This window comes from Arachis stenosperma, chromosome 3 (genome assembly GCF_014773155.1).
Source record: "Arachis stenosperma cultivar V10309 chromosome 3, arast.V10309.gnm1.PFL2, whole genome shotgun sequence".
Taxonomy (NCBI): domain Eukaryota; kingdom Viridiplantae; phylum Streptophyta; class Magnoliopsida; order Fabales; family Fabaceae; genus Arachis; species Arachis stenosperma.
The window spans coordinates 167,469,752-167,493,450 of record NC_080379.1 but is presented as its reverse complement, the minus strand read 5'-3'; the positions used below and the strand labels follow the sequence as shown (position 1 = coordinate 167,493,450).

At 30.9% G+C, this 23,699-nt stretch overlaps 3 protein-coding genes across 3 annotated transcripts; all 3 read right to left on the bottom strand.

Annotated features, from left to right (window-relative positions):
* Positions 1–1,603: 1,603 nt before the first annotated feature.
* LOC130967690 (uncharacterized) lies at positions 1,604–2,444 on the bottom strand. Its single transcript, XM_057892666.1, has 2 exons — positions 2,205–2,444; positions 1,604–2,101 (listed from the first exon to the last, which is right to left on the bottom strand). Exons 1-2 carry the CDS (start codon positions 2,350–2,352, stop codon positions 1,908–1,910), a joined length of 342 nt encoding a protein of 113 aa, XP_057748649.1. The 5' UTR covers positions 2,353–2,444; the 3' UTR covers positions 1,604–1,907.
* A 6,867-nt stretch (positions 2,445–9,311) lies between these two features.
* LOC130967263 (ent-kaurenoic acid oxidase 2-like) lies at positions 9,312–12,221 on the bottom strand. Its single transcript, XM_057892082.1, has 7 exons — positions 11,983–12,221; positions 10,704–11,181; positions 10,256–10,612; positions 10,085–10,163; positions 9,857–9,963; positions 9,650–9,768; positions 9,312–9,557 (listed from the first exon to the last, which is right to left on the bottom strand). Exons 1-7 carry the CDS (start codon positions 12,219–12,221, stop codon positions 9,452–9,454), a joined length of 1,485 nt encoding a protein of 494 aa, XP_057748065.1. The 3' UTR covers positions 9,312–9,451.
* Positions 12,222–20,511: 8,290 nt separating this feature from the next.
* LOC130967262 (ent-kaurenoic acid oxidase 2-like) lies at positions 20,512–23,341 on the bottom strand. The gene is made up of 7 exons (XM_057892081.1): positions 23,103–23,341; positions 21,818–22,295; positions 21,375–21,728; positions 21,204–21,282; positions 20,976–21,082; positions 20,768–20,886; positions 20,512–20,671 (listed from the first exon to the last, which is right to left on the bottom strand). The coding sequence occupies exons 1-7, from the start codon at positions 23,339–23,341 to the stop codon at positions 20,566–20,568; spliced, it is 1,482 nt and encodes a 493-aa protein (XP_057748064.1). The 3' UTR covers positions 20,512–20,565.
* Between the last annotated feature and the right edge of the window lie 358 nt (positions 23,342–23,699).

Below are 23,699 nucleotides of genomic sequence, written 5' to 3'. Positions count from 1 at the left end.
GATAACTAAAAAGCAGAAAGTGTGTAACTAAATCTAGGAATCTACCTTATTTTGTTTCCAATTCCCTTCGAAAGGAACTATGGACATTTTCCAAAAAATAGAAAACAAGATAAAATTTATTCAAATGGGACTGTGATGTGATTAAAGTAAACCCATAAAAGACTAAATAGAAGAAAGGAGAAATCCTTGAAAATCTGAGACCAACATAAGAAAAGGCCAGCTTCAAAAGAACAAAAGACATGAGACAGCCACAAGAGACAAACATAAGAAACAAAAATGCAGCGATTCTATATTTATATAGCATTGTACTTTATAACTTACTATTAGTAAATTATAATTAGCCAGCTATAACTTGTTAACATCTTAAACAGCTAATTGACCACATAAATTGAAACATATGTTTAAAAGTTAATGTGTGTTTAGTACTTCATTACTTCAAAAAAGAAGGCAATACAGCATCCCAAATATCCTGCTATGGATACCACTGTTGATTGTCTTGATTGTAAATATAATTATGAAGCTAAGTAGAGCAACAGATCTCAACACCAAATATACATTGAGTCTGACAACTCAATGCGAGGAAGGATGAACCTAATGCTCAAAATGCCATATTTATGCAGCTAATGAAAATCAACATGACAGAATCTTCATTCCCTATAAGAGATTAAGAGTCAAAAGGATATTTTGGAAAACAATCTGCTATCTATTTGTGAGGTAAAGTCTTTTATGTTTTAACATAATTCATCAGAAACTAACTTCAAAATAGTAGGAAATTTATTAAATCACTCACCGATGAATTATTCAATTGGTGAAGTAAATTTCTTCCGTATTATTGCATTAAAGGATAATCAAACTCGTGCAATTGTAAATTTCACATAAACTACACAGAAATTACTACCTGTATAATGTACAGCAATAAGATGAAGTTCCTCTTTGAGGAATTTTTTTTTCTTTGCTTATTTGAGCCAACTTCGATAGACCTTAGTGCCTGAAACAAATTGCATGCATAGAGCAATTCTATCATATATCTAACACTTGTTTCATCAAATTTGATTTAGTCAGGGACTCAGTGGTCAAATTGATAAGAGTAACTAAAATGGGAAACTTCGTTACTTCAACCATAATTATGCTTAATAATAAGGTCAAATTGGAGATGACACCTACCATAGGCTACGGAATCACCAATGAGTCACCAATACTCCCACATCAGCCTTGGAGGAGCGACAGCTCTTGCTTCATCAAGTGGCTTGAAGCCCCTAAACCCCAAAATTTCTTCACGCCCTAACAGGAGAGTATAGGCATTTCACCTGTGTCATGCTTCATAGGGAGGCTATAGGCTGAACAATACAGAAATTGATATATTCCTTCTAAGATCAGCGATATACTCCCCTGTTGGACACCCCTAATAGTGTCTTCAATGAACATGCTCTCTTCTTTTGATATTCATGTTAGCCCTGTATTCTTCGCTCCACTACAATGATGAAGAATCATTCCACCGATTCCTTCCAAACTTAAAGACAAGCAAGCAAAATAGCTCTATATCTCGAACCAGAAATAAAGACAAGCTACCAATTTATTTAATACACTGAAATATTTTGACAGTACCAAACTAACATTATCATGATGTGATCAAGAGTAACAATGTCAAATCCTGAAAAGTAAACCATGATTTAATAACAGGTTAACTAGAATTAATTAACATCTAGAGACAGGTCCAATAACATATTATATATTACATAGATCAAAACATATTGAACTTCATTGATATAACATAATGGTATAGAAGCAGGGAAATAGGACCCAGCAAGAAGCCGAATACTATTTTACCCCAGCCATCAAACCCTAAACAAAACCTAAACACCCAAACAGATTCGATTTTGGGCATAGGGTAAGAAAAACCCTAGCTCCTAAATGCGACCATCCCACAAGGACTCGTTCTGAACCTTGCCACTCTTCAAGAGCTTCTCGATTTCCTGTGGAGGGTTGAGACCAAGCTTCTGCGCACGCTCCCACCGTGCCGTCCTTGTCATCCCAGCGCAAGGGCCATACGCCATGTTCATGTCGAATTGCCGAAGCATTGCCTCGCCAGCACTGTAATCATCTGATCAGCAGTTCAACAAAACCATCCTTAATCAATTAATAGAGGAAATAGAATCAGGAGAATGATTGAAGAAGATAATAGGGACCTTGAAGATCAAGTTTACCTCCGTGAGAGTCGAGAGCCGTAGGTTGGGTTGCATCTGACTTGGCAGAGGCTTTCTTGGAAGACTTGGCAGAGGCTTTCTTGGAAGATTTGGTGTTGCTTTTCTTCTGCCTGTAGAAACCCTTCATGTTGCCGGAAACTGAAGCCATTTTTTTTTTCCTTCTTCGCTTTATTCAAATTTTGAATTTCGAAATGGAACACTCCACTCTCTGTGTTTGCCTGTTTGTTACACCGCCTTATATATACGTTAGAAAATTTTACTCTTCTCTGTTTGGATGAGAAAATAGAATAAGAAGGAAGAATAAAACATAAAAGACAAATTATGATTTTTATTATTATTATGTGGACGAATACAAAATAGAAAACAAATATTCATAAAGTGTATGGAGAATTATTAAATCCAAATGAACAGGTTTAATTTTAAAAAGCAAAGAAATATTCATAAAGTGTATGGAGAAGCTTATTAAATCTAAATTGGCTTCTACACAAGAGAACACTAATAATTGCATGTGTTTCGGACAAAAAGAATGTAACTAATAAAGCGATTAAGGTCATGATCGATTTCACGAGATAACGGCGAGATATCATAACAGTTATACCATCAAAGCATGTAAGTGTCGAATATCGACAATAATGTGCTACAATAAGCACTAAATGCTAAAAAAATGGCAGCCCCACAAAGTAAAAGTTAAAAAAGAGAAGCAACCATAGGTAAACACATAGAAAAAGGCTCTTATTACCTACACTCTACTGACTTTAACATTAGAGTATCTTGCAGGTTGTCCTCCCGATCTCGTTCAGCGCTTGACAAAGTTGGAATTTCCAATCTCCATCTCTCCAGTTCATAAATCCACTCCAAGCATGAATGTTTGGCACCGTCCGTGGGAATCCCACTTTGGAAAGAATCATGGTTGAGTGACGAATTTACACTACAGTTAATCTAAAAACCCTTTTGAAAAGCCAACAAACAGGAGGATGGACACGAGACTGATGTCACACCAAGTCAAGAGAAAGTCCCGTCCGACTATGAAAATCATGAACACATCAACTCATAAACCCGTCATTCCGGTGGCCTTGGAGATGACTATTACCATGCCATGCAAGAAATGCGACAGAGGATGCAGGAATTGGAGCGTTACAAATTGGAACTTCAACGACAATTGGCTGAGTGCTCATTATCCAGACATTTTTGTTCCCAAAGTTGTCTAGCCAGGGAACGGGAGGAGTCCCGTCCCAGAAACCCTGAACAAAGGCGGGAACACTGGCAGACCTCACCTTCTCTCCCACGCCGTAGAGACGAGAGAAGGTAATTCTGACAACATGGCAATTCTCAGGCATGGGAAGAGTCGCGATATGCCTAGTCTAAAAGGAGGCGGACTCCGTAGAGGAATGCTATTCCTAAAAGGCATAGAGAATTCCGAGAACACGTTATCATGGGACAAACCCCGTTTGCCTCCCACGCCAAGTGCGATTGCCAAAACATTTTGACAAACTTACGGACTTGAAGTATGATGGCAAGACGGATCATCAAGAGCATATTGATGCCTTTGAGTCTAGAATGAATTTAGAAGGAGTTGAAGATATGATCCGATACAAAGCGTTTCCAATAACCTTGTCGGGTCCAACCATAATATGGTTTAATACACTACCTTATGATTGGTCGATCTCTTCCTTTGTTGATATCAAGGTCAAATTTCTGGCTCACTTCACTACCAGGAGGACCCAAGCAAAACACCCAGACTCCCTATTGGGGGTGGAACAAAGGGTGGGTGAAAGTATTTGGAACTACTTGGATCGGTTCAATAAAGCACTCTTGGAGGTGAATACGCAAACTCCAGAAGTCGTATGTTTGTGTTTAATTGCTGGGTTGTTGGAAGAGGACTTTCGTAGGCATTTAACTTCCAAGGATGTAAAGTCTATGGAAGAAATCCACCAGATCGCTTTAGCGTACATGCGTGACAAGGATATTTTAAAGGTGGTTTCTACCAAAAGAAAGAACCCAACGCCATCTCCTTAAAAAGGCGGAAACTTGGGACAGATCTTGTCCCTAAAACCTCCCGTTTCTCGAGTCAAAAAGTTTACCTCCTACACCCCCTAGTGGCCTCCTTGCCGAGGTTTATCAACAAGTCTCTCACCAAGGCATACTATCAAAATCAAGACAAATCCGACCTAGAGCATCGCTAAAAAAGTTCAGTATTGACAAGTTCTATAGTCACAAGACTGAGGACTATATTGATCTGAAGGATGCCTTGGAGTAAGTAATCTAAGATGGAAAGCTTCTGGAATTTGTCCAACACATATGGCTGTCAAGATGGAGTAACAAGGACGAAGATCGAAAAACCAGGAATCCAAGAAACTCCAAACCTCCGAAAAGTACAGAAGACACAACTCAGGTTGTAGTCAACATGGAGGTTGGGAGGAACGGCTTGCCAAGGTCCAACAATGTTGTCAAAGGGGATGTAAAGGCTACAACCTCTGAAGTTCTCAAGGTAACCAGTATCCCAGTAGTCCAATCCACAGCAGAAGATTTCCTGATTGCCACATCGGATGAGGATGAAGCCTTGGTTATCACAACAATGTTGGGTAATGGCATTGTGAAAAGGATCCTCGTCAACATCGGCACAGACTCGAACCTTCACTTTAGAAATGCATTTGATGCTCTGGGATTGAAAGATCAGCACTTGAAACCTCATTTCCCGGGGGTTATGTGTCTGGGAGATCACTACATCAAGTTGGATGGGGTTGTGGACCTCCTCTTCACTATAGAAAAAGGTGTGAGCATAAGGGCAATACAGGGTGAGTTCATTGTCCTTCAAGATTCCACAGCCTACAATGTAATTTTGTAGAGGAAGACACTCAATAATTTGTATGCATTAATCTTGACCAATTTTTTTGTCATGCAGTTCCTGACGGCGGAAAATTGGGTTGCAACGATTCAAAGAGATTGACGGTCTCCCGTAAAATGCGACAAAACTAGTCTTACACTCCGAGATAAGGCCAAAGAGTCCACTGAGATCTTTATTGTTGACTTAGAATCCCAAATTCAGGAGAACTCGAGCTTAGAGCCCAATGAAGAGCTTGAAAATTTTCCAATCGGGGACAAGCCAGAGAAATATACCATCATCAACAAAGAACTGCCTTACCCCTTGAAATCGGAACTTTAGAATTTCTTGAGAGGTAATGTATACTTATTTGCTTGGGAACCTACCGATATGCCCGAAATAGACCCCGCATTCATGTCCCATCAATTGGCTATAAATCCCGACTTCAAGCCAGTTGCACACTGACGTCAAAAAATGTCGCCTGACCGGGCAATCGAGGTCAAAAGCCAAGTCTAGAGATTACTGGATAACAGGTTTATCCAAGAATTGACTTATTCCACTTGGTTGTCAAATGTGATGATGGTGAAAAGTCTAATGAGAAGTGACGAATATGTGTAGATTACACAAATTTGAACAAAGCCTGTCCAAAGGATTGTTTTCCTTTACCTAACATAGATAACATGATTGATTCCTCCTCGAGATATCGAATATTAAGTTTCTTAGATGCTTATAGTGGTTATAACCAGATCCCGATGCGCAAAGATGACGAGGATAAAATAGCTTTCATCACCCCTAAGAGAATTTACTGCTATACATAATGCTTTTTTGGTTAAAAAAATACAGGGGGCAACATACTAAAGGCTAATGGCGAAGGTCTTCAAGCAACAAATCGGAAAGAAAGCAAAAATTATAACATTATGTCACTACTATGTCACTACCACTACCAGAAAGCAAAAATTCTAATACTACAAAATATTGGCTAACTTAAAAATGTAAAATAAAGTCCAAAAAACATAAAAAGTAGGGACAAACAAAATCATCAATTATTTGAAAAAAAAACTCAAATAATTTTGTCCCAACTATATTTGGCCTAATAAAAAAGAAATGAATAAAAGAAAACGCAAGAAAAGCTTCAAGCAGCATCAAAAAGCATCAACAAACATAAAGAATGTGCAAATATCAACAGACAAAAGGAAACTTCAAAAAAGGAAAAAACTACGCACATGCAAGAGCAGAAGGATATCAAAATCACTAATCTCAAATAAAAATGTTGCAAATGCTGAACAAAAAAAGCAACGGCGATGAAAGAACTTGACGGAAAGGAGATACACGCGAAGGAGAAGTGCGCTAAGAAAGAGGAAGAGATTGTTCGTATGCGGAGAAGGAAAAAACTGTTCGCGAATGTTGGAGTTTTGAGAAGTGATGAAAAACGAAAGGTAAAGTAAAACATAAAAAGATATTTAATTTTAAATTAATGTTGTATTTATTGCAGAGAGAATAGAACTAACGATTCATGAAACGAGAAAATTATAACAATTTTTGAAATTAAAAGAAATTATTCAGTTTCTTTTAATTAGAAATAGGCCTGATTTTATGAACTCGGATGTCCCCAACCCGAGAATCCAGGTCTAGGAATTTGAGTTGGGAGCACTGTTTCAGACAAAAGAGAACGTAACCGATGAAGCGATTAAGGCCATGACCGACTTCACAGGATAACGGTCGGATACCACAACGACTATGCCATCAAAGCTTGTAATCGCCGAATCTCGACAATAATGTGCTACAATAAGCATTAAATGCCGGAAAACGACAACCCCACAAGACAAAAGCTAAAAAAAGAAGCAATCTATAGGTAAACACATGAAAAAAAAATTTTCACTATCTACACTCTACTGACTTTAGTATTGGAGTGTCTTATAAGTTATTTTTTCAGTCTAATTCAACGTTTAATGAAATTGAGATCTCTAATTTTTACCTCTTTAATTTGTAAACCCGCTTCAAGTATGAACAGTATGACAACAATACCAAAAAATAATTAAAAATAAAATTGTATGCTAATACTCGCATGAAAGTTAACCCTCTTTAGCATATTTGTTATATTTTTAACTTGCAGTGCAATGGCATTGTGATGCATTTGGTGTTTGCTCATATTTAACAAACATTATGCAGATCAAATGTCGAGAGTTTGAGCCAAATGCCAATTAGAAGATTCACCATATTTTCATAATTTGAACGGAGGGAAGTTTTAAAAAGATAATTACAAAATGTAAATGCATTTAGTTATAAGAATAAAAAAATCAGCAAATTAGTTTGGAATGTTTATAAAAAAAAAGTGTTACTTATAAGATTGGTCTTGGAATAATAAAAATTTGTAAGATTCCAAATGTATGAATTTTATAAAACGATTTACTTTTTGCAATAATAAAAGCTCTCTAAACAAAAAAACATGCTTTGAATCAGGTGATGAGAACTAAAGATAACTATTCCTAAAAAATTAATAATAAATATTTTAGTCTAAAAAAAAATTATATTTTAAACTTTTTTAAAAATTATTATTATTGAATATATTAATTTTTCTGTCATTTAAAAGAGAATTAAATCATTTTAAAGTGATACTTTTTTGACATAATTATTTTTTAGTATAATATTAAAATTGACAAGTAAAAATTTGAACGCACATAAAATAATTAAAACTATGAATTTAAATTGTTAGTACAAAATATAATGACACAATTAAATAAAATACTTTATACTAATAATATATTAAAATTAAACTTTTAAAATTAATTTATAATCATAAAAAATAAATTTTGCTCGACAAAATTATTCAATTTTTAAAAAATTATTTAAAATTTTCAAACTATCTTTATTAATCAAACTATCTCATAACTATAACTCTACCTCACCCATCTCCAACTCTTCTTTTCGCCACCACCATGCACTCTACTCTAACACTGTGATAGGATTAAAATTTTCATCAGAAAAGAAGCTCAAATTAAAAAATAACCCAAAATAAATTAAAAATAATTAGATAAAATATTTTGTATTATCAATATACTAAAATTAAATTCTTAAAACTAATTCACAACTATAAAAAATAGATTTCCAAAAAACTATTTAAAAGTTTCAAGCTATCTTTATTAATCTAATTATCTCGTAAGTCGTAACTATAACTCTATCTCTAATTCTTCTGTTTGCCACCACCATGCACTTTACTCTAGTACCGAGAAAGAATTAAAAATTTTATCTGAAAAGAAGCACAAACAATCCAGAATAAATTAAAAACAAAATACACCAAGTTCATTGTACAATTTAAAATTGCTACTCCAAAATCAGCTATAACAAGATCAGATATAAAAAGAAAAAAAGATATAGAATTAAAAAAAAGAACAAAAAAGTCACAATATGAAGCAACTATAGAGATCTCCATAATCTCCAAATTTTAACACGAAAACCCAATGCAAGCCAATATCTTTGAATCTGCAAAACTCAAAACGAGTTAGATTCATAACAAGAATAAAAAAAAAAAATATAATGGTGCTATTTTACAAGCTATCAACGATATCACTCCCTCATTTTGTTTAATCCAATCGTCTTTTTACTTTTTTACATTCATGACAATTTTTTTCATTACCATTTCGATGGTTCATTAATATTACAATGTTAATTTTTTCAATTAAAAAGGTTAGGTTAGAAGTGAGGAAGGACCAATTTTTTTGGTTAATTAGATTCGTTTTAAATTTTTAGAAAGTGATGAAGAAAAACTGCGATTTCCAATTTGGAAAATTAAGTTTTTAACTAATCTGACTAATTTAAAATTTTTGAAAAATAAGTTTGATTAAAAACTTAATTTGGGGCAAATATTTGAGTGGTAAGAAAATGATTTCGGGAAATCACTTTTTATAAAGAACTATAGTAAGATGATTGAATATAGACGATAAATTATCACCAAAACCATCAAATTTAATTTCCAAGTTACTAGAACGCATTCTTCTTGTAATATTTCTCATTATAACTAGTTAAATTCTTTTTAATGGGAATTGAAGAAAAAGATCATCTGAACATCCGGGATTCTTAGTTTTTATTTGTTTGTTTATCTTATAAACAAAATCGGGTTTATTTTACAAAAATATATATTTTTATATCTGAACTAAAACTTTATAACAGTTCATAAAAATAAATTGGGGGAAGGGGCACAAAATATCACAAAAAAATAGACACCAAATAAAAATATATTATAATTATTAATTATGCATCACCAGGCATAATAAGGCCACAAACTAACACACAAGTCTTTAAGACTAATAAGAGCACACATTACAACTTCTACACCATTGACTTATTTATCAGGAGTCCGAAACGAAACGAAAAGAAAACATAACATCCCATATATATATAATGATAACATCCATTTTCCCCTTCATAGCTAATTGGAATAAGGAGTAAGTCTGACAACTCTAGCCAAGCAATTGTCCACGGGCCTTGTATGGGGAAGGAACATTATTGGAGCATTTGGATTTGTATGCTCAAGCCTGTGCTCACAAACAAAAAAGATTAGTATTAGTTACATTATCAATTAAAGTATGTAGCGATAACAATAACAGTAGTGAAGATAAAACATTACTTGTAGTTCAACAGAAAGTGATGAAGAAACACTGTGATTTCCAATTTGGCAAGCTCATTCCCAGGGCACAATCTGGTTCCCAACCCAAATGGCAGAAATTCACCAGCCTTGCGGGGGACCTATATATCAAACAAAAATAACAAATTTAAATCATAATTGATCATACTATGTACAAAAATATTATAAAGTATATTATATACAACTTACATCGAATCTGGAAGGATCAAATATCCTTGGATTAGGATAAACCTGAGGGTCTTGGTGAATAGCCCTATACCAAACAAAAACCTTCCAACCTTTGGGAATAAGAAAACCTACATCATATATCAAAATGTAACAGATTCATCACTCTCCATCATTCTTACATGTATCTAGGCAATAATAAAAACCATTAGAACCAAAAAATATAATTTTGCAAAAACAATTGGGACTAACCATTCAGTTTGACATCACGCTTTGCCTCCCGGAATGTCATCAAAGAGAAAGTAATATAGCGCATAGTTTCATCAATTGCCTATACATACAGATGCATTATAAATATGAAATTTTACTTACCACAAAATAACATAACATGTATAAGAGAGTAATTAAAACATATCTTATCACCTTAGAGAGGAAATCCATCTGCCTATATTCCTTCATTGTCATACCCTTCTGATTTGGTGACCTCCTCTTCACGATCTCTTCCTGTTCTTGCTTAGCCTTTTGGAAATACTGAGGGTGCTGTTGAAGGATCAAAGTGGCCCACATGGTAGTGTGTCCAGAAGATTCATGTCCAGCATTCAAATACATTATCATAATGTCAATCACTTCATCATCAGCCAATTTCCTACCGTTCTCGTCTTCAGCATCAATCAGTTGATCCAACATATCTTTTGCGGTTTTGTTTGGATTTTCTAACTTCTCCTCCTTTCTCCTCTCATTCACAACATTTTGAAATATGCTAACTAGATTCTTTCTAGCCTGAATACCACAGATCATATATATAATTAGTCACATATGTATAATATAACATAAAAGATTCTATTTTAAATGAAAAGCTTCCTGCATGCACCTTGAAGGCTTTGTGGAATGCAAAACCAGGAAAATCAATGCGCAAAGCTCTCATGCCATAGTTGAGCTTGGTATATTCCTGTTCCAAAGCTTCCATAACAGAAGTGCTGGAGGCGCCAAGGAAAATGTGGATGATGATCTTGAAGGTAAGCCTTCTGAGTTCAGTCAACAACTCAATTTGACCCATCTTAGACCATTTTTCCAATTCGTTTTTCATGAGTTCGTCCATGAAAGCCAAATACATGGAAAGTGGTTCCAAGCCGTTGATTGAAGCAGAAGTCAAACGCCTAAGACGCTTGTGATCTTCATCGCCCATTGCAATGAAAGATTTCTCTCCAACAAGTTCAATTGTCGAACGAGGCCACCCAAGCTTGAAGTTTTCATCATCTGTCAGAATCTTTCTGCTCAATTCGGGTGTTGTAACAATGATCCCTGGGCTTCCGAACATTAGGGACTTGTACATTCCAGTTTTTCCATACCTAAATCAAAACAAACATATCCCCAAACAACGGTCAATTTTCATATTTTTTCATTTATAGCTTATGCCAGAATTATAAATACGAAATGATATCGTTATAAAGGGAAAAATGTAAAACAAGATGATATGAACTACCATGAAAATAAGTAATCTTATCTTTATCTTAATATTCTCTATCTTCTAAGTGCTTATTACCAAGAGCTTAATTTAATAAGAAAATATGAATTTCTAACGAAATAGATTCAACAAACAAACACACATTTTTTTAAAACGGTTTATGAACAAAGTGGCAACAAAAAACTTTTAAAAAATTGGATACCTATTTTAAAAATTATTAGCTTGCATGTCATAGAAAATTACTAACAAGGAGTGCAACTTCAACTCATAAAAAAATATATATCCTTGATGAAAGAAAGAGATTTTTCATTTAAAATAATATAATATTAAGAAAATAACTTAAAAGTCAATGGAACTAAACTAAAAAACCGAAGAAAGAAAGGAATTAAGCAACTAAATATAATAATGTTAATGTATGTACTCTTCCAATATTGGTAGTTACAAAGATAATTATTGAAATAAAGTAATGATCCGCATAAATTTTTTTTCGAATATTCATATAGCATAACATGCATGTCTAGTTTTATTGATTTGACATTACCAATATATAACACCTTCATTCATTCAGTATATGAATATGGAATTTAATCTAAGATAAAAGGGTTACATGCAACTGATTATTATTATTATTATTTAGAAGGACTAATTGGAGAAATTAATTATGGATATATAATAAAAAATATACCTGGAGTAGAATGAGTTGATAAAAGTTTCAGGATTGGGAGATTTGTAAGCAGAGAGGAAAGACCACATATTACCAACAAAAGGTAAACCCAAGTCACCCGGCGGAAGAAGACTGCGCTTCTTAGCTCCCAACTTAGCTTCATAAAGAAACCAGTTCACATTCTTTACAATCAAAGTTACCACCAAAACTATACCCAACATGGCCGTAACCACACCAGCAGAAAGTCCTACCACCACCATCTTAGCTTATTCACTCTACGATAACACTCAGCTATTCCCACAATATTAACACTAACTTGATTAAGGTGCCAAATTGAGTTGTGTGTCCTCAAATGAATTATGATGTTATTTATAAGGCAAGAGACAGAGAGACGTAGAGAAATTATCTTCATTTGGTTGGTTTTAATTAATGCTTGAATGCATTGGTCAAGTTAATGGGAAACGAAATTTATTGAAATTTTCAATTAACATTAAACGTCTTAAAATCAGTTATTTCTAGGGGATTGATAGATAATTTATGAGATGAACTATTGTTTTCATCATTTGACCTTATGTTATCTTTTAATTTTTTTAATATAAAAATTAAAAAAATTATCTGATGGTTGGTGTCCTCCTAAAAAAAATATATTCATATATAAAAATTTAATTTATGATATATACTTATTTAATATTTAATATATTTATATTAGTTAAGGTTAAAAAAAATGGTCAAAGTCTCAATATTATAATGGTCCCTAATTAAAAGTTTTTTTTTGCTTGTATATATATACACTAGCATTTCAATGGGATAATTTTTTATATTAATTTAATTTATTAAAATGATTACATATTATTAGTATAAATATTGTTAAGATTAATTTTTTTAATATAAATATATATAATATAAAATATAAATTAATTATAATTTAAAGGTTATCAAGTTCAATTCTATATATTTCTATTATATAGGTATAAAATAGAATATTATATGGTTTAACTATTTTATACTCTAAGAGTACATTTTAATTATAACAATAGAAAATTTGAAAAAATTTTATGTATTAAAAATATAAAAAATTATATTTTAAAAAAATAGTACAATATTTTTGTAAGTACCCTTTAAATGTGTATTTAAAATTAATGTTAATAAAAATCTATTTATAAAAATGAGAATTTAAATGTTTGAAAGAATAAAAGAAGACGAGTAAAAAATTGTTATAGAATACCGTGTATATACAGTGTAAGAAGATACAAAATATCCAAGAAAATGTGAATTGATCTCGTGAATCCTGCATTAGATCAGTCTTCCTCGTAGGTATCACACCGTCTATCTCAGCCAACAACATTAAAGGACATACCTTGCCTCTCAGTCACTTTTGGCACGCACAGACATACTGTTCATTGTCTGTCACAAAATTTCATTCTTATCTCCGTTACATCACAAAATTTCATTCTTATCTCCGTATATTATCTTTCTTTTACATATTTTTTGTTATCTCTAAATCCATAGTAGAAGTTAGTATTTTATTAGATTGAATTTTACCTATCTTGTTTAATTTGTTAAGTTATTATATATTCTCTTATTTGATCTGTTTTGAATAGTGATAAAATCCACAAATTAAAGCAAAAAATTTTAAAAATATATTATTTATTAAATTGTTTTTTTATATTAAATATTTTATTTATATTATTTAAAACAATAACATATGAATAATGTATAGAAAATACTCATAAAAATAGTTAAAATAAAAGTTTTTAAAAGTTTAAAATGCTTCTAATTCAATCTAAAAATTATGAGATCAAATTGAATCCAATTTATTTTAATGAAGATCATATTAAAATTTGTAGAGATATATATACTCTTAGATTTCTAATATACACAATAATATTAAAATATATATATTCTTATTCTTTTTTTTATATGGGAGAGGGACAAAGGCCTAGAACAAAAAAATACAAAGTATTAAGTAGATATACATATATTTCTGTTGACAAAATATGTTAACATTTAGAGGCATTTTAAAAAATATTTAGATCAAATTATTATTAATACAATAATACATAAATGTTTTTACTAAATATGAATAAATACAAAATATATTTTAAATATAGAATGGTATAATTTTTTTATTTATCTTTTTTTAATGAAAAATAATATTTACATCATATTTTGATATACTTAAATATATATAATTTTTTTATGTACAGTCAATACAAACAATTTTACATGTGTACTAATTATATAATACTAAATTAATAAAAATAATTATTTTTTATATTAATTATATAAATTATCTTTTAAAAAAATGAATACAAGTGAATGACTATATAAAATATTTATACAATACATTCAAATTAAACTATATTATATATATTTTATGGTAATAGTACATATTTATATTTTTTATTTATTTTTATATAAAAAATATAACTTGTAAAGAGGATATACAAAAAGAATAATATAAGTAAGCGAAATAATTAAATAACACTAGAAGAATAATGTTACCGAGATCATAACATCTAATTTATCGTGAATTTGAACTCCATTTAAGAATCTGTAGTTGATCAATACGAGTAAGTTGACCATTAGATCAACCCAAATTGGTTATTTTATTTAACTTAATATTTATAATTTAGTTTTGTTATAAATATAAATTTTTTAACACCTAAATCCAATTAAGTTAGTCTAAACCCAATAAAAATCAGCTTCATTAAGGAGAGCGTGAATATACTTTCTAACTATCTCACTAACGTAAACTTAGAATCCTGGTCTTTTTCCTCCTCCTCCTTCTTCGCGAATTTTCTTCTCATAGTGGTTCTTTTATTGCTGTTATTGTTGCTGCGCTTTTTTCTTTTCTGCTCATCTTTATAACAGCAATGGATTCAAAAAATTTTATTAGTGGAGACAAAATATATATAACATAATAATAATTTTATAATTATACTTTTTTATAATAAAATATAATTAATCTTCTAGCTATTTAACTAATAAATTAAAACACTTATATAATAATTTAAATAATAACATAACTTAGAATTTTGTTCTTTTAAATTTTATATTTTAAAAAGATTGAATAATTCTTTCATTTTAATACAATTAAATATTTTATTTTTTATATATGTTAGTAAATAATTATTTAAAAATTTATCTCTTATAAGATTACGAAATCCACTCTTTATAATATTCATAATTAATTTTTTTAATTGATGTCGTTATTACTAACAAAACTAGAGCTAACTTCAAAAGAAGAAACATTAATAGATATTCGTATATTTGGATCTTACTTTTCATTTTAACTGCTCTTTGTTATTAGTTAATATTACTGTATTTTAAAATTTAAATTACTAATGACTAATGAATTTTATTATTCAATAATATTTAAGCATGTAATAAAAAAATATAATAATATAACTACAAAATAAAATTCAAAATAATTGAATGAATTAAAAAATATAAAAAAATAAAAATAAATCTTTAATTGAATAAAAAAATTAAAGAATGAAATTAAAGAGTCTTACTAAAAGACAGAAAATTAAGAACGAACAGCAAGAGAATAGAATTAGAATTTTAGAGAGCATACAAAAGTTATGCTTTTGGTACTTAAATTTAAATTACTAACTTAATTTTTAATAATTTATTATTATTATTATTTAATTATTTTTGTAATTAATATGATATTATTATAAAATAGTGAGATCATTTCTCTGTATATTATGAAAATAGAGATAGATTTCAAAATATTAAAATGGGGTCAAATTTATTTATTAAGTGAGGACAAATAAATTTTATTCCATATACTACTATATGTAACTCTTATAATTTTGTTTCAATTTTAGATTCGATAAAATATATTTAATTAGTTATATTTTTATGACAATAAGTTATATTTTTATACTTTATATCATAAAAAATGGATAAATAACATAAATAAATTAAATGGCCTCTAATATTACACCAATATCCTAAAACAAAATAGCTTATATACATGTTTTGAATGATTCTATATAATTTGATTAAATATACTTTTTTTAGTAGTAAATTAAATCAATTAAATTCGATTTAGCATGTATATATTGTATCATTAGTGATCGAATCCAAATTTAAAATACTATATCAATTAAATTATTATTTAATTTATGAAATTAAATAAAAAATTTATACTTTGATAACATTATGCTCTGAAAAATTCAAGTTTGATTTAAAAGTAACGTTGTCAAAGCAAAAAGTTTTATACTTAATTTCATAAATTAAATGATAATTTAATTGATATAGTATTTTAATATTTCTCAAATTAAATTACATATCGTATAAATATAGTTTGTTATTTTATATTGTATAACTAACCGTTATTCAAGTTTTAACTCCAATGCTATCTTAGAAGGCTATACAACAACAACAACAACAAAATCTTGTCCTATTAGGTGGGGTTGACTACATGAATCAAACGATGCCATTGATATCTGTAATGTATCATGTTTAAAGAGAGACCGTTTACATGTAGATCTTGTTTGACTACCTCATGGATGGTCTTCTTAGGTCTTCCTTTGCCTTTCACCCCTTATCCATCTTCCATCTCATCCACCCTCCTGACTGGGTGTTTTATCGGTCTTCTTCTTATATGTCCAAACCACCTGAAACGCAATTCTACCATCTTTTTCACAATGGATGCTATTCCAACTCTCTCCGTTATATATTCATTCCTTATTTTATCCAATCGCGTATGACCACTCATTCATCTCAACATCTTCATCTCTGTCACACTCAGCTTATGTTCGTGTTCTCCTTTGGCAACCCAACACTCTGTAGTCTGTACTATAAAGCATAGCCGATGTTATAGCAGTGCGATAGAATTTACTTTTAAGTTTTAAAGGCACTCTTTTGTTGCATATAAAACCAGATGCACTCCGCCATTTTGACCAATCTGGTTGGATCCTATGATTTACATCCTGTTCAGTCTCTCCATTATCCTATATGATGTACCCAAGATACTTAAAATTTTTAACTTTTCGTAGGATGTTTTCGCCAATCTTCACTTCTATATTAGAGTTTTTCCTTCTCAGACCGAACTTACATTCCATATATTCCGTCTTACTACGGCTTATGTGCAGACCATACAATTCTAGAGCTTCTCTTCAAAAGTTCAACTTCTTATTTAGGTCTTCCCTTGACTCTCCCATAAGGACGATATCATCGGCAAAAAGCATGCATCATAGCACAGGCTCTTGGATGTGTTATGTGAGTACTTCCAAGACTAATATGAAAAAGTATGGACTTAAGGAAGATCCCCAGTGTAATCCTATATCAATAGAAAATTTCTCTATCACACCACCTTGAGTCTTCACACTAGTTGTGGTCCCATCATATATGTCTTTAATTGTACGAATATATGTGATCCTTACTCTCCTCTTTTCTAAAACCTTCCATAAGACCTCCCTTGGCACCCTATCGTACGCTTTTTCCAATCAATAAACACCATATATCCCTTTTATTACAACGATACCTCTCCATCATCTTTCTTAACAGGTATATCGTTTCGGTGGTGAATCTGTCTGGCATAAATCCAAATTGGTTCTCTATTACTTATGTCTCTTTTTCTCAGCCTCTGTTCTATCACTCTTTTCCATAACTTCGTGGTATGGCTCATGAGTTTGATCCCTCTATAGTTTTCGCAACTTTGTATATCCTCTTTTTTCTTGTAGATAGGTACCAATGTGCTATTTTTCTACTCACCAGGCATCTTCTTTGACCTTAAAATCTCATTAAAAAGTTTGGTTAACCAGTTGATGCCTTTTTCTCCAAGGCCCTTCCAAACCTCAATCGGGATATTATCAGGACCTACTGTCCTGTCATTTTTCATCTGCTTTAGAACTTCGTTTACCTCAAAGTCTCGAATCCTTCAATAATAGTCAAAGAAGGCTATACTTTATATTAATTTTTTTAATATCAAAAGCTCTGGTAATAATTTTTTAAATGCTAATAATGAATCAAAAAATAATTTTTAATAAATTTTAGAAACCATTTATTGTTCTATTTTAAATTCACAAGTTTATAAAAATATAGATTTTTCTGAAATTTGAACTAAAATACGAAAATTAAATTTTTATTCTTATTCGTTTTGATTTTTAGATATTTTATTTGAATCTAAATGGAGAATATTTTTTTATTGATATTTATATTTTAAAGTTAATATAAAATCATTATTAAATCGGATCCAATTGATTCAATTCACTACTAAAAAGTGTAAATCCTTCGATTTATATAGAATCATTCAGGAGATGCATATAGACTATTTTATTTTAGAACATTTACGTAACATTAGAGGTAATTTAGTTTATTTATGTTATTTACCTTAAAAAAATGCTATAAATAAGTTATTCTAATAATTTTATTATATGCATTTAAAATATATTTACGAATAAAATATATAAAATATAATTATTTTAATAAATTTATTTAAAATATTATAATTTAATATTATAAAAAAATAAATAAATTTTAAAATAATTTACTTTTATGTATGTATTATAATATATAATTTTTTTTTTAGTTATTATAAATATTATTGTATGTTTTATTTGATAATAAATATGAAAATTAAGAGAAAAATATTTAAAAAAGAGAAAAAATAGTTTAAAGGTTTGAGGATTTGAAAATTTATTAAAAAAAGAAAACTGGCAATAATATTTTTCTGATTGTTACTCAATTTTGAGTTTAATGATTTAATTATTTGTATAAGACAATTATTTACTCTAATTTTAAGACAAAAAATAAAATTATATAATATATAATAATTTTAAATAAAACTATATTTGTCTCTTTGAATTTGTTTCTGCATCATTAAATAATTTCGATGCATATTGATTTTAAATAAAGTGTACAATAATTTGGGTGGACTTGATTAAATATATTTTTTTTCTAAAGTTAGGAAAGAGACTCGAATCTGTCTAAGTGAATGTACGAAGCAGTTCAGTTTTCTTTGCCAACCGTTATTAGGACGTTAATTGTTAAAATGAAAAGAAAACCAAAAAGACTAAACTCATTCATGGCTACCATTTCTGCAACTTGCTACCTCTATATTCTATCATGGTTATGGTTATGCTCCATGACACTATGTGGAACAGTGTTAGAAGACGTAAAAAACTTGCATCCACCTCCAGAATTTAACTCCACAATCATGACAAACTGTCTCAATAACCCTTCGCTTAGGTACTGCAGTTCCTCTCCCATGAACTTTGATGAAATATTCAAATACACCATTGTTGCTAGCCATCTCTGCAATGAATCAAAGAACCCCAATTGCATAGAATCCTTCCCCAAAGTTGATCTTAGAAACCGTCCAAACATTGCACCTCTTTACTTGTCATTTGAATTCTTCTGGAGGTATTGCCCCCTAACCATTGTTTCCATTGATGTGTCGAACAACTCTTTGAAGGGGAATTTTCCTATTGATGTTCTTCATTGCACTCAAATCCATGCTCTTGATTTAAGCATCAATGAGTTTTCTGGTGATATTCCAATTCAGAATTTAATTTTGTGCTTTTGGCTCATGAGTAATGTTTGGTTTTACTTATTTTGTTTTAATCTATATGCCTAGCATATCTGCTTGACTGCGCCTCGCTTACAGATGTCATGTGTCTGTAACTTTTTTACTGATAAAATATAGATTTTTTAGAAGTTCATTTTGGAACTCTTTGATATATTTAAAGTAATTAAACAATTTCCCCCCTAAATTTTCTCTTGTTAAAAAAATTCAGGTTGATCTTCTTGAGCCAGTATCACACTTCTTAGAGGCTGCACGTCAAACTTTGGGCCCCGAAAATCATATGAATTCAGATACTCACAAAGCAGTTAATTTTTATTGTGTTCCTCTTCAGATATGTGTACTTCACCTTAAGGTATTTAATGATTGCTCCCCCCATACTCCCTCCTTGTGACCATGATAGATAAGTACATGTTTTGTTGGCCAACTACACATATTCTTTTTTGTTTTATTAATATTTGTTACTCTGGAATCAGAGCATTTACAGTGCCTCCAGCAGAACATTTGATGCAATTATTTTGGATTAGGGAAGGTTCTGTAGAATTATAGATTTAATTAAGTCTACATATTTATCCATCAATCATTTTTTATTGCCATTCATCATATATGTGGTATGCCTTGGTACTAGCTAGCTATTCTTGCAATATTTCATTAGATGAGATAACATAATAAGAATTTAGTTACCATTTATAAATAGTATATGATGTATTCATCTATTCACTATGAGTGAGTCTCTCTGTTTCTTTGTTCAGAGATACAGAATAAACCGTCATCTATATTCCTGTCATCTGTAATTTATCGTAATGATATTGTGGACTGAAGGTTTATAACTTTTATGTGTTCTTTAACCCTTACATTTCATTTAATTTGTACATTTGTGATGTTTATTTAGTTGAAGTTATTATATCTGTCTCAATTGAATACTGGTGGACTCAATCATTTCCACTCTGTTAATTTCACTACTCACATGTACTGAATGAAGTTATTTATCAGGAATCCGAAACGAAAAGAAAACATAACATCCAATATATATATAATGATAATATCCATTTTCCCCTTCACAGCTAATTGGAATAAGGAGTAAGTCTGACAACTCTAGCCAAGCAATTGTCCACGGGCCTTGTATGGGGAAGGAACATTATTGGAGCATTTGGATTTGTATGCTCAAGCCTGTGCCCACAAACAAAAAAGATGAGTATATATTAGTTACATTATCAATTAAAGTATGTAGCGATAACAATAACAGAAGTGAAGATAAAACATTACTTGTAGTTCAGCAGAAAGTGATGAAGAAACACAGTGATTTCCAATTTGGCAAGCTCATTCCCAGGACACAATCTAGTTCCTAACCCAAATGGGAGAAATTCACCAGCCTTGCGGGGGGCCTATATATCAAAGAAAAATAACAAAATTTAACTCATATTTGAGAATAGCATTTACAAAAATAATATAAAGTATATTATATAATACTTACATCGAATCTGGAAGGATCAAATATCCTTGGATTAGGATAAACCTGAGGGTCTTGGTGAATAGCCCTATACCAAACAAAAACCTTCCAACCTTTGGGAATAAGAAAACCTACATCATATATCAAAATGTAACAGATTTATCACTCTCCATCATTCTTACATGTATCTAGGCAATAATAAAAACCATTAGAACCAAAAAATATAATTTTGCAAAAACAATTGGGACTAACCATTCAGTTTGACATCACGCTTTGCCTCCCGGAATGTCATCAAAGAGAAAGTAATATAGCGCATAGTTTCATCAATTGCCTATACATACAGATGCATTATAAATATGAAATTTTACTTTACACAAGATACATAACATGTATAAGAAAGTAGTAAAAATATATCTTTATCACCTTAGAGAGGAAATCCATCTGCCTATATTCCTTCATTGTCATACCCTTCTGATTTGGTGGCCTCCGCTTTACGATCTCTTCCTGTTCTTGCTTAGCCTTTTGGAAATACTGAGGGTGCTGTTGAAGGATTAAAGTAGCCCACATGGTAGTGTGTCCAGAAGATTCATGTCCAGCATTCAAATACATTATCATAATGTCAATCACTTCATCATCAGCCAATTTCCTACCGTTCTCGTCTTCAGCATCAATCAGTTGATCCAACATATCTTTTGCTGTTTTGTTTGGATTTTCTAACTTCTCCTTTCTCCTCTCATTCACAACATTTTGAAATATGCTAACCAGATTCTTTCTAGCCTGAATATCACAGATCATATAGATAATTAGTCACATGTATAATATAAAATAAAAGATTCTATTTAAAATGAAAAGCTTCCTGCATGCACCTTGAAGGCTTTGTGGAATGCAAAACCAGGAAGATCAATGCGCAAAGCTCTCATGCCATAGTTGAGCTTAGTGTATTCCTTTTCCAAAGCTTCCATAACAGAAGTGCTGGAGGCGCCAAGGAAAATGTGGATGATGATCTTGAAGGTAAGCCTTCTGAGTTCAGTCAACAACTCAATTTGACCCATCTTAGACCATTTTTCCAATTCGTTTTTCATGAGTTCGTCCATGAAAGCCAAGTACATGGAAAGTGGTTCCAAGCCGTTGATTGAAGCAGAAGTCAAACGCCTAAGACGCTTGTGATCTTCATCGCCCATTGCAATGAAAGATTTCTCTCCAACAAGTTCAATTGTTGAACGAGGCCACCCAAGCTTGAAGTTTTCATCATCTGTCAGAATCTTTCTGCTCAATTCGGGAGTTGTAACAATGATCCCTGGGCTTCCGAACATTAGAGACTTGTACATTCCAGTTTTTCCATACCTAAATCAAAATCAAACATAGTCCCCGAACAACGGTCAAATTTCATATTCTTTTCATTTATAGCTTATGCGAGAATTATAAATATGAATGGATATCGTTGTAAATGGAAAAATGTAAAACAAGATAATATGAACTACCATGAATATAAGTAATCTTATCTTTATCGTAATATTCTCTATCTTCTAAGTGCTTATTAGCAAGAGCTAATTTTAATAAAAAAATATGAATTTCTTATGAAATGGATTCACCAAACAAACACACATTTTTTTAAAACGGTTTATGAACAAAGTGACAACAAAAAACTTTCAAAAAGTTGGATACCTATTTTAAAAATTATTAGCTTGCATGTCATAGGAAATTACTAATAAGGAGTGCAACTTCAAGTCATAAAAAAAATATATCCAAAATAAAAGAAAGAGATTTTGCATTTAAAATAATATAAAATTAAGAAGATAACTAAAAAGTCAATGAAACTGTAAACTAATAAACCGAAGAAAAAAAGGAATTAAGCATCTAAATATAATACTGTTAATGTATGTACTCTTCCAATATTGGTAGTTACAACTATTATTATTGAAATAAAATAATGATCCGCATAATTTTTTTTGGAATATTCATATAGTATAACATGCATGTCTAGTTTTATTGACTTGACATTACCAATATATAACACCTTCATTCATTCAGTACATGTCTATGAAGTTTAATCTAAGATAAAAGAATTACATGCAATTGATTATTATTATTATTATTATTTAGAAGGATTAATTGGAGAAATTAATTATGGATATATAATAAAAAATATACCTGGAGTAGAATGAGTTGATAAAAGTTTCAGGATTGGGAGATTTGTAAGCAGAGAGGAAAGACCACATATTACCAACAAAAGGTAAACCCAAGTCACCCGGCGGAAGAAGACTGCGCTTCTTCCCTCCCAACTTAGCTTCGTAAAGAAACCAGTTCACATTCTTTACTATCAAAGTTACCACCAAAACTATACCCAACAAGGCCGTAACCACACCAGCAGAAAGACCCAACACCACCATCTTAGCTTGTTCACTCTACGATAACACTCAGCTATTCCCACAATATTAACACTAACTTGATTAAGGTGCCAAATTGAGTTGTCTGTCCTCAAATGAATTGTGATGTTATTTATAAGGCAAGAGACAGAGAGACATAGAGAAATTATCTTCATTTGGTTCATTTTAATTAATGCTTGAATGCATTGGTCAAGTTAATGGGAAATGAAATTTATTGAAAATTTCAATTACATTAAAAGTCTTAAAATCAGTTATTTCTAAGGGATTGATAGATAATTTATGAAATGAACTATTGTTTTCATCATTTGACCTTATGTTATCTTTTAATTTTTTTTAATATAAAAATTAAAAAAATTATCTG

What these genes read in the sequence shown, in the direction of transcription:
- LOC130967263 (XM_057892082.1), bottom strand. Translation starts at nt 12,221, where the DNA reads ATGGTGGTGGTAGGACTTTCTGCTGGTGTGGTTACGGCCATGTTGGGT. An exon ending in CATTCCACAAAGCCTTCAAG is followed by an intron (nt 10,613 to 10,703) that starts GTGCATGCAGGA and finishes TGTGGTATTCAG; the next exon opens with GCTAGAAAGAATCTAGTTAG. An exon ending in GCGTGATGTCAAACTGAATG is followed by an intron (nt 9,964 to 10,084) that starts GTTAGTCCCAAT and finishes TATATGATGTAG; the next exon opens with GTTTTCTTATTCCCAAAGGT.
- LOC130967262 (XM_057892081.1), bottom strand. Translation starts at nt 23,341, where the DNA reads ATGGTGGTGTTGGGTCTTTCTGCTGGTGTGGTTACGGCCTTGTTGGGT. An exon ending in AGATGGATTTCCTCTCTAAG is followed by an intron (nt 21,283 to 21,374) that starts GTGATAAAGATA and finishes CTGTATGTATAG; the next exon opens with GCAATTGATGAAACTATGCG. An exon ending in TTGATCCTTCCAGATTCGAT is followed by an intron (nt 20,887 to 20,975) that starts GTAAGTATTATA and finishes TTTGATATATAG; the next exon opens with GCCCCCCGCAAGGCTGGTGA.
- LOC130967690 (XM_057892666.1), bottom strand. Translation starts at nt 2,352, where the DNA reads ATGGCTTCAGTTTCCGGCAACATGAAGGGTTTCTACAGGCAGAAGAAA. An exon ending in GGCTCTCGACTCTCACGGAG is followed by an intron (nt 2,102 to 2,204) that starts GTAAACTTGATC and finishes ACTGCTGATCAG; the next exon opens with ATGATTACAGTGCTGGCGAG.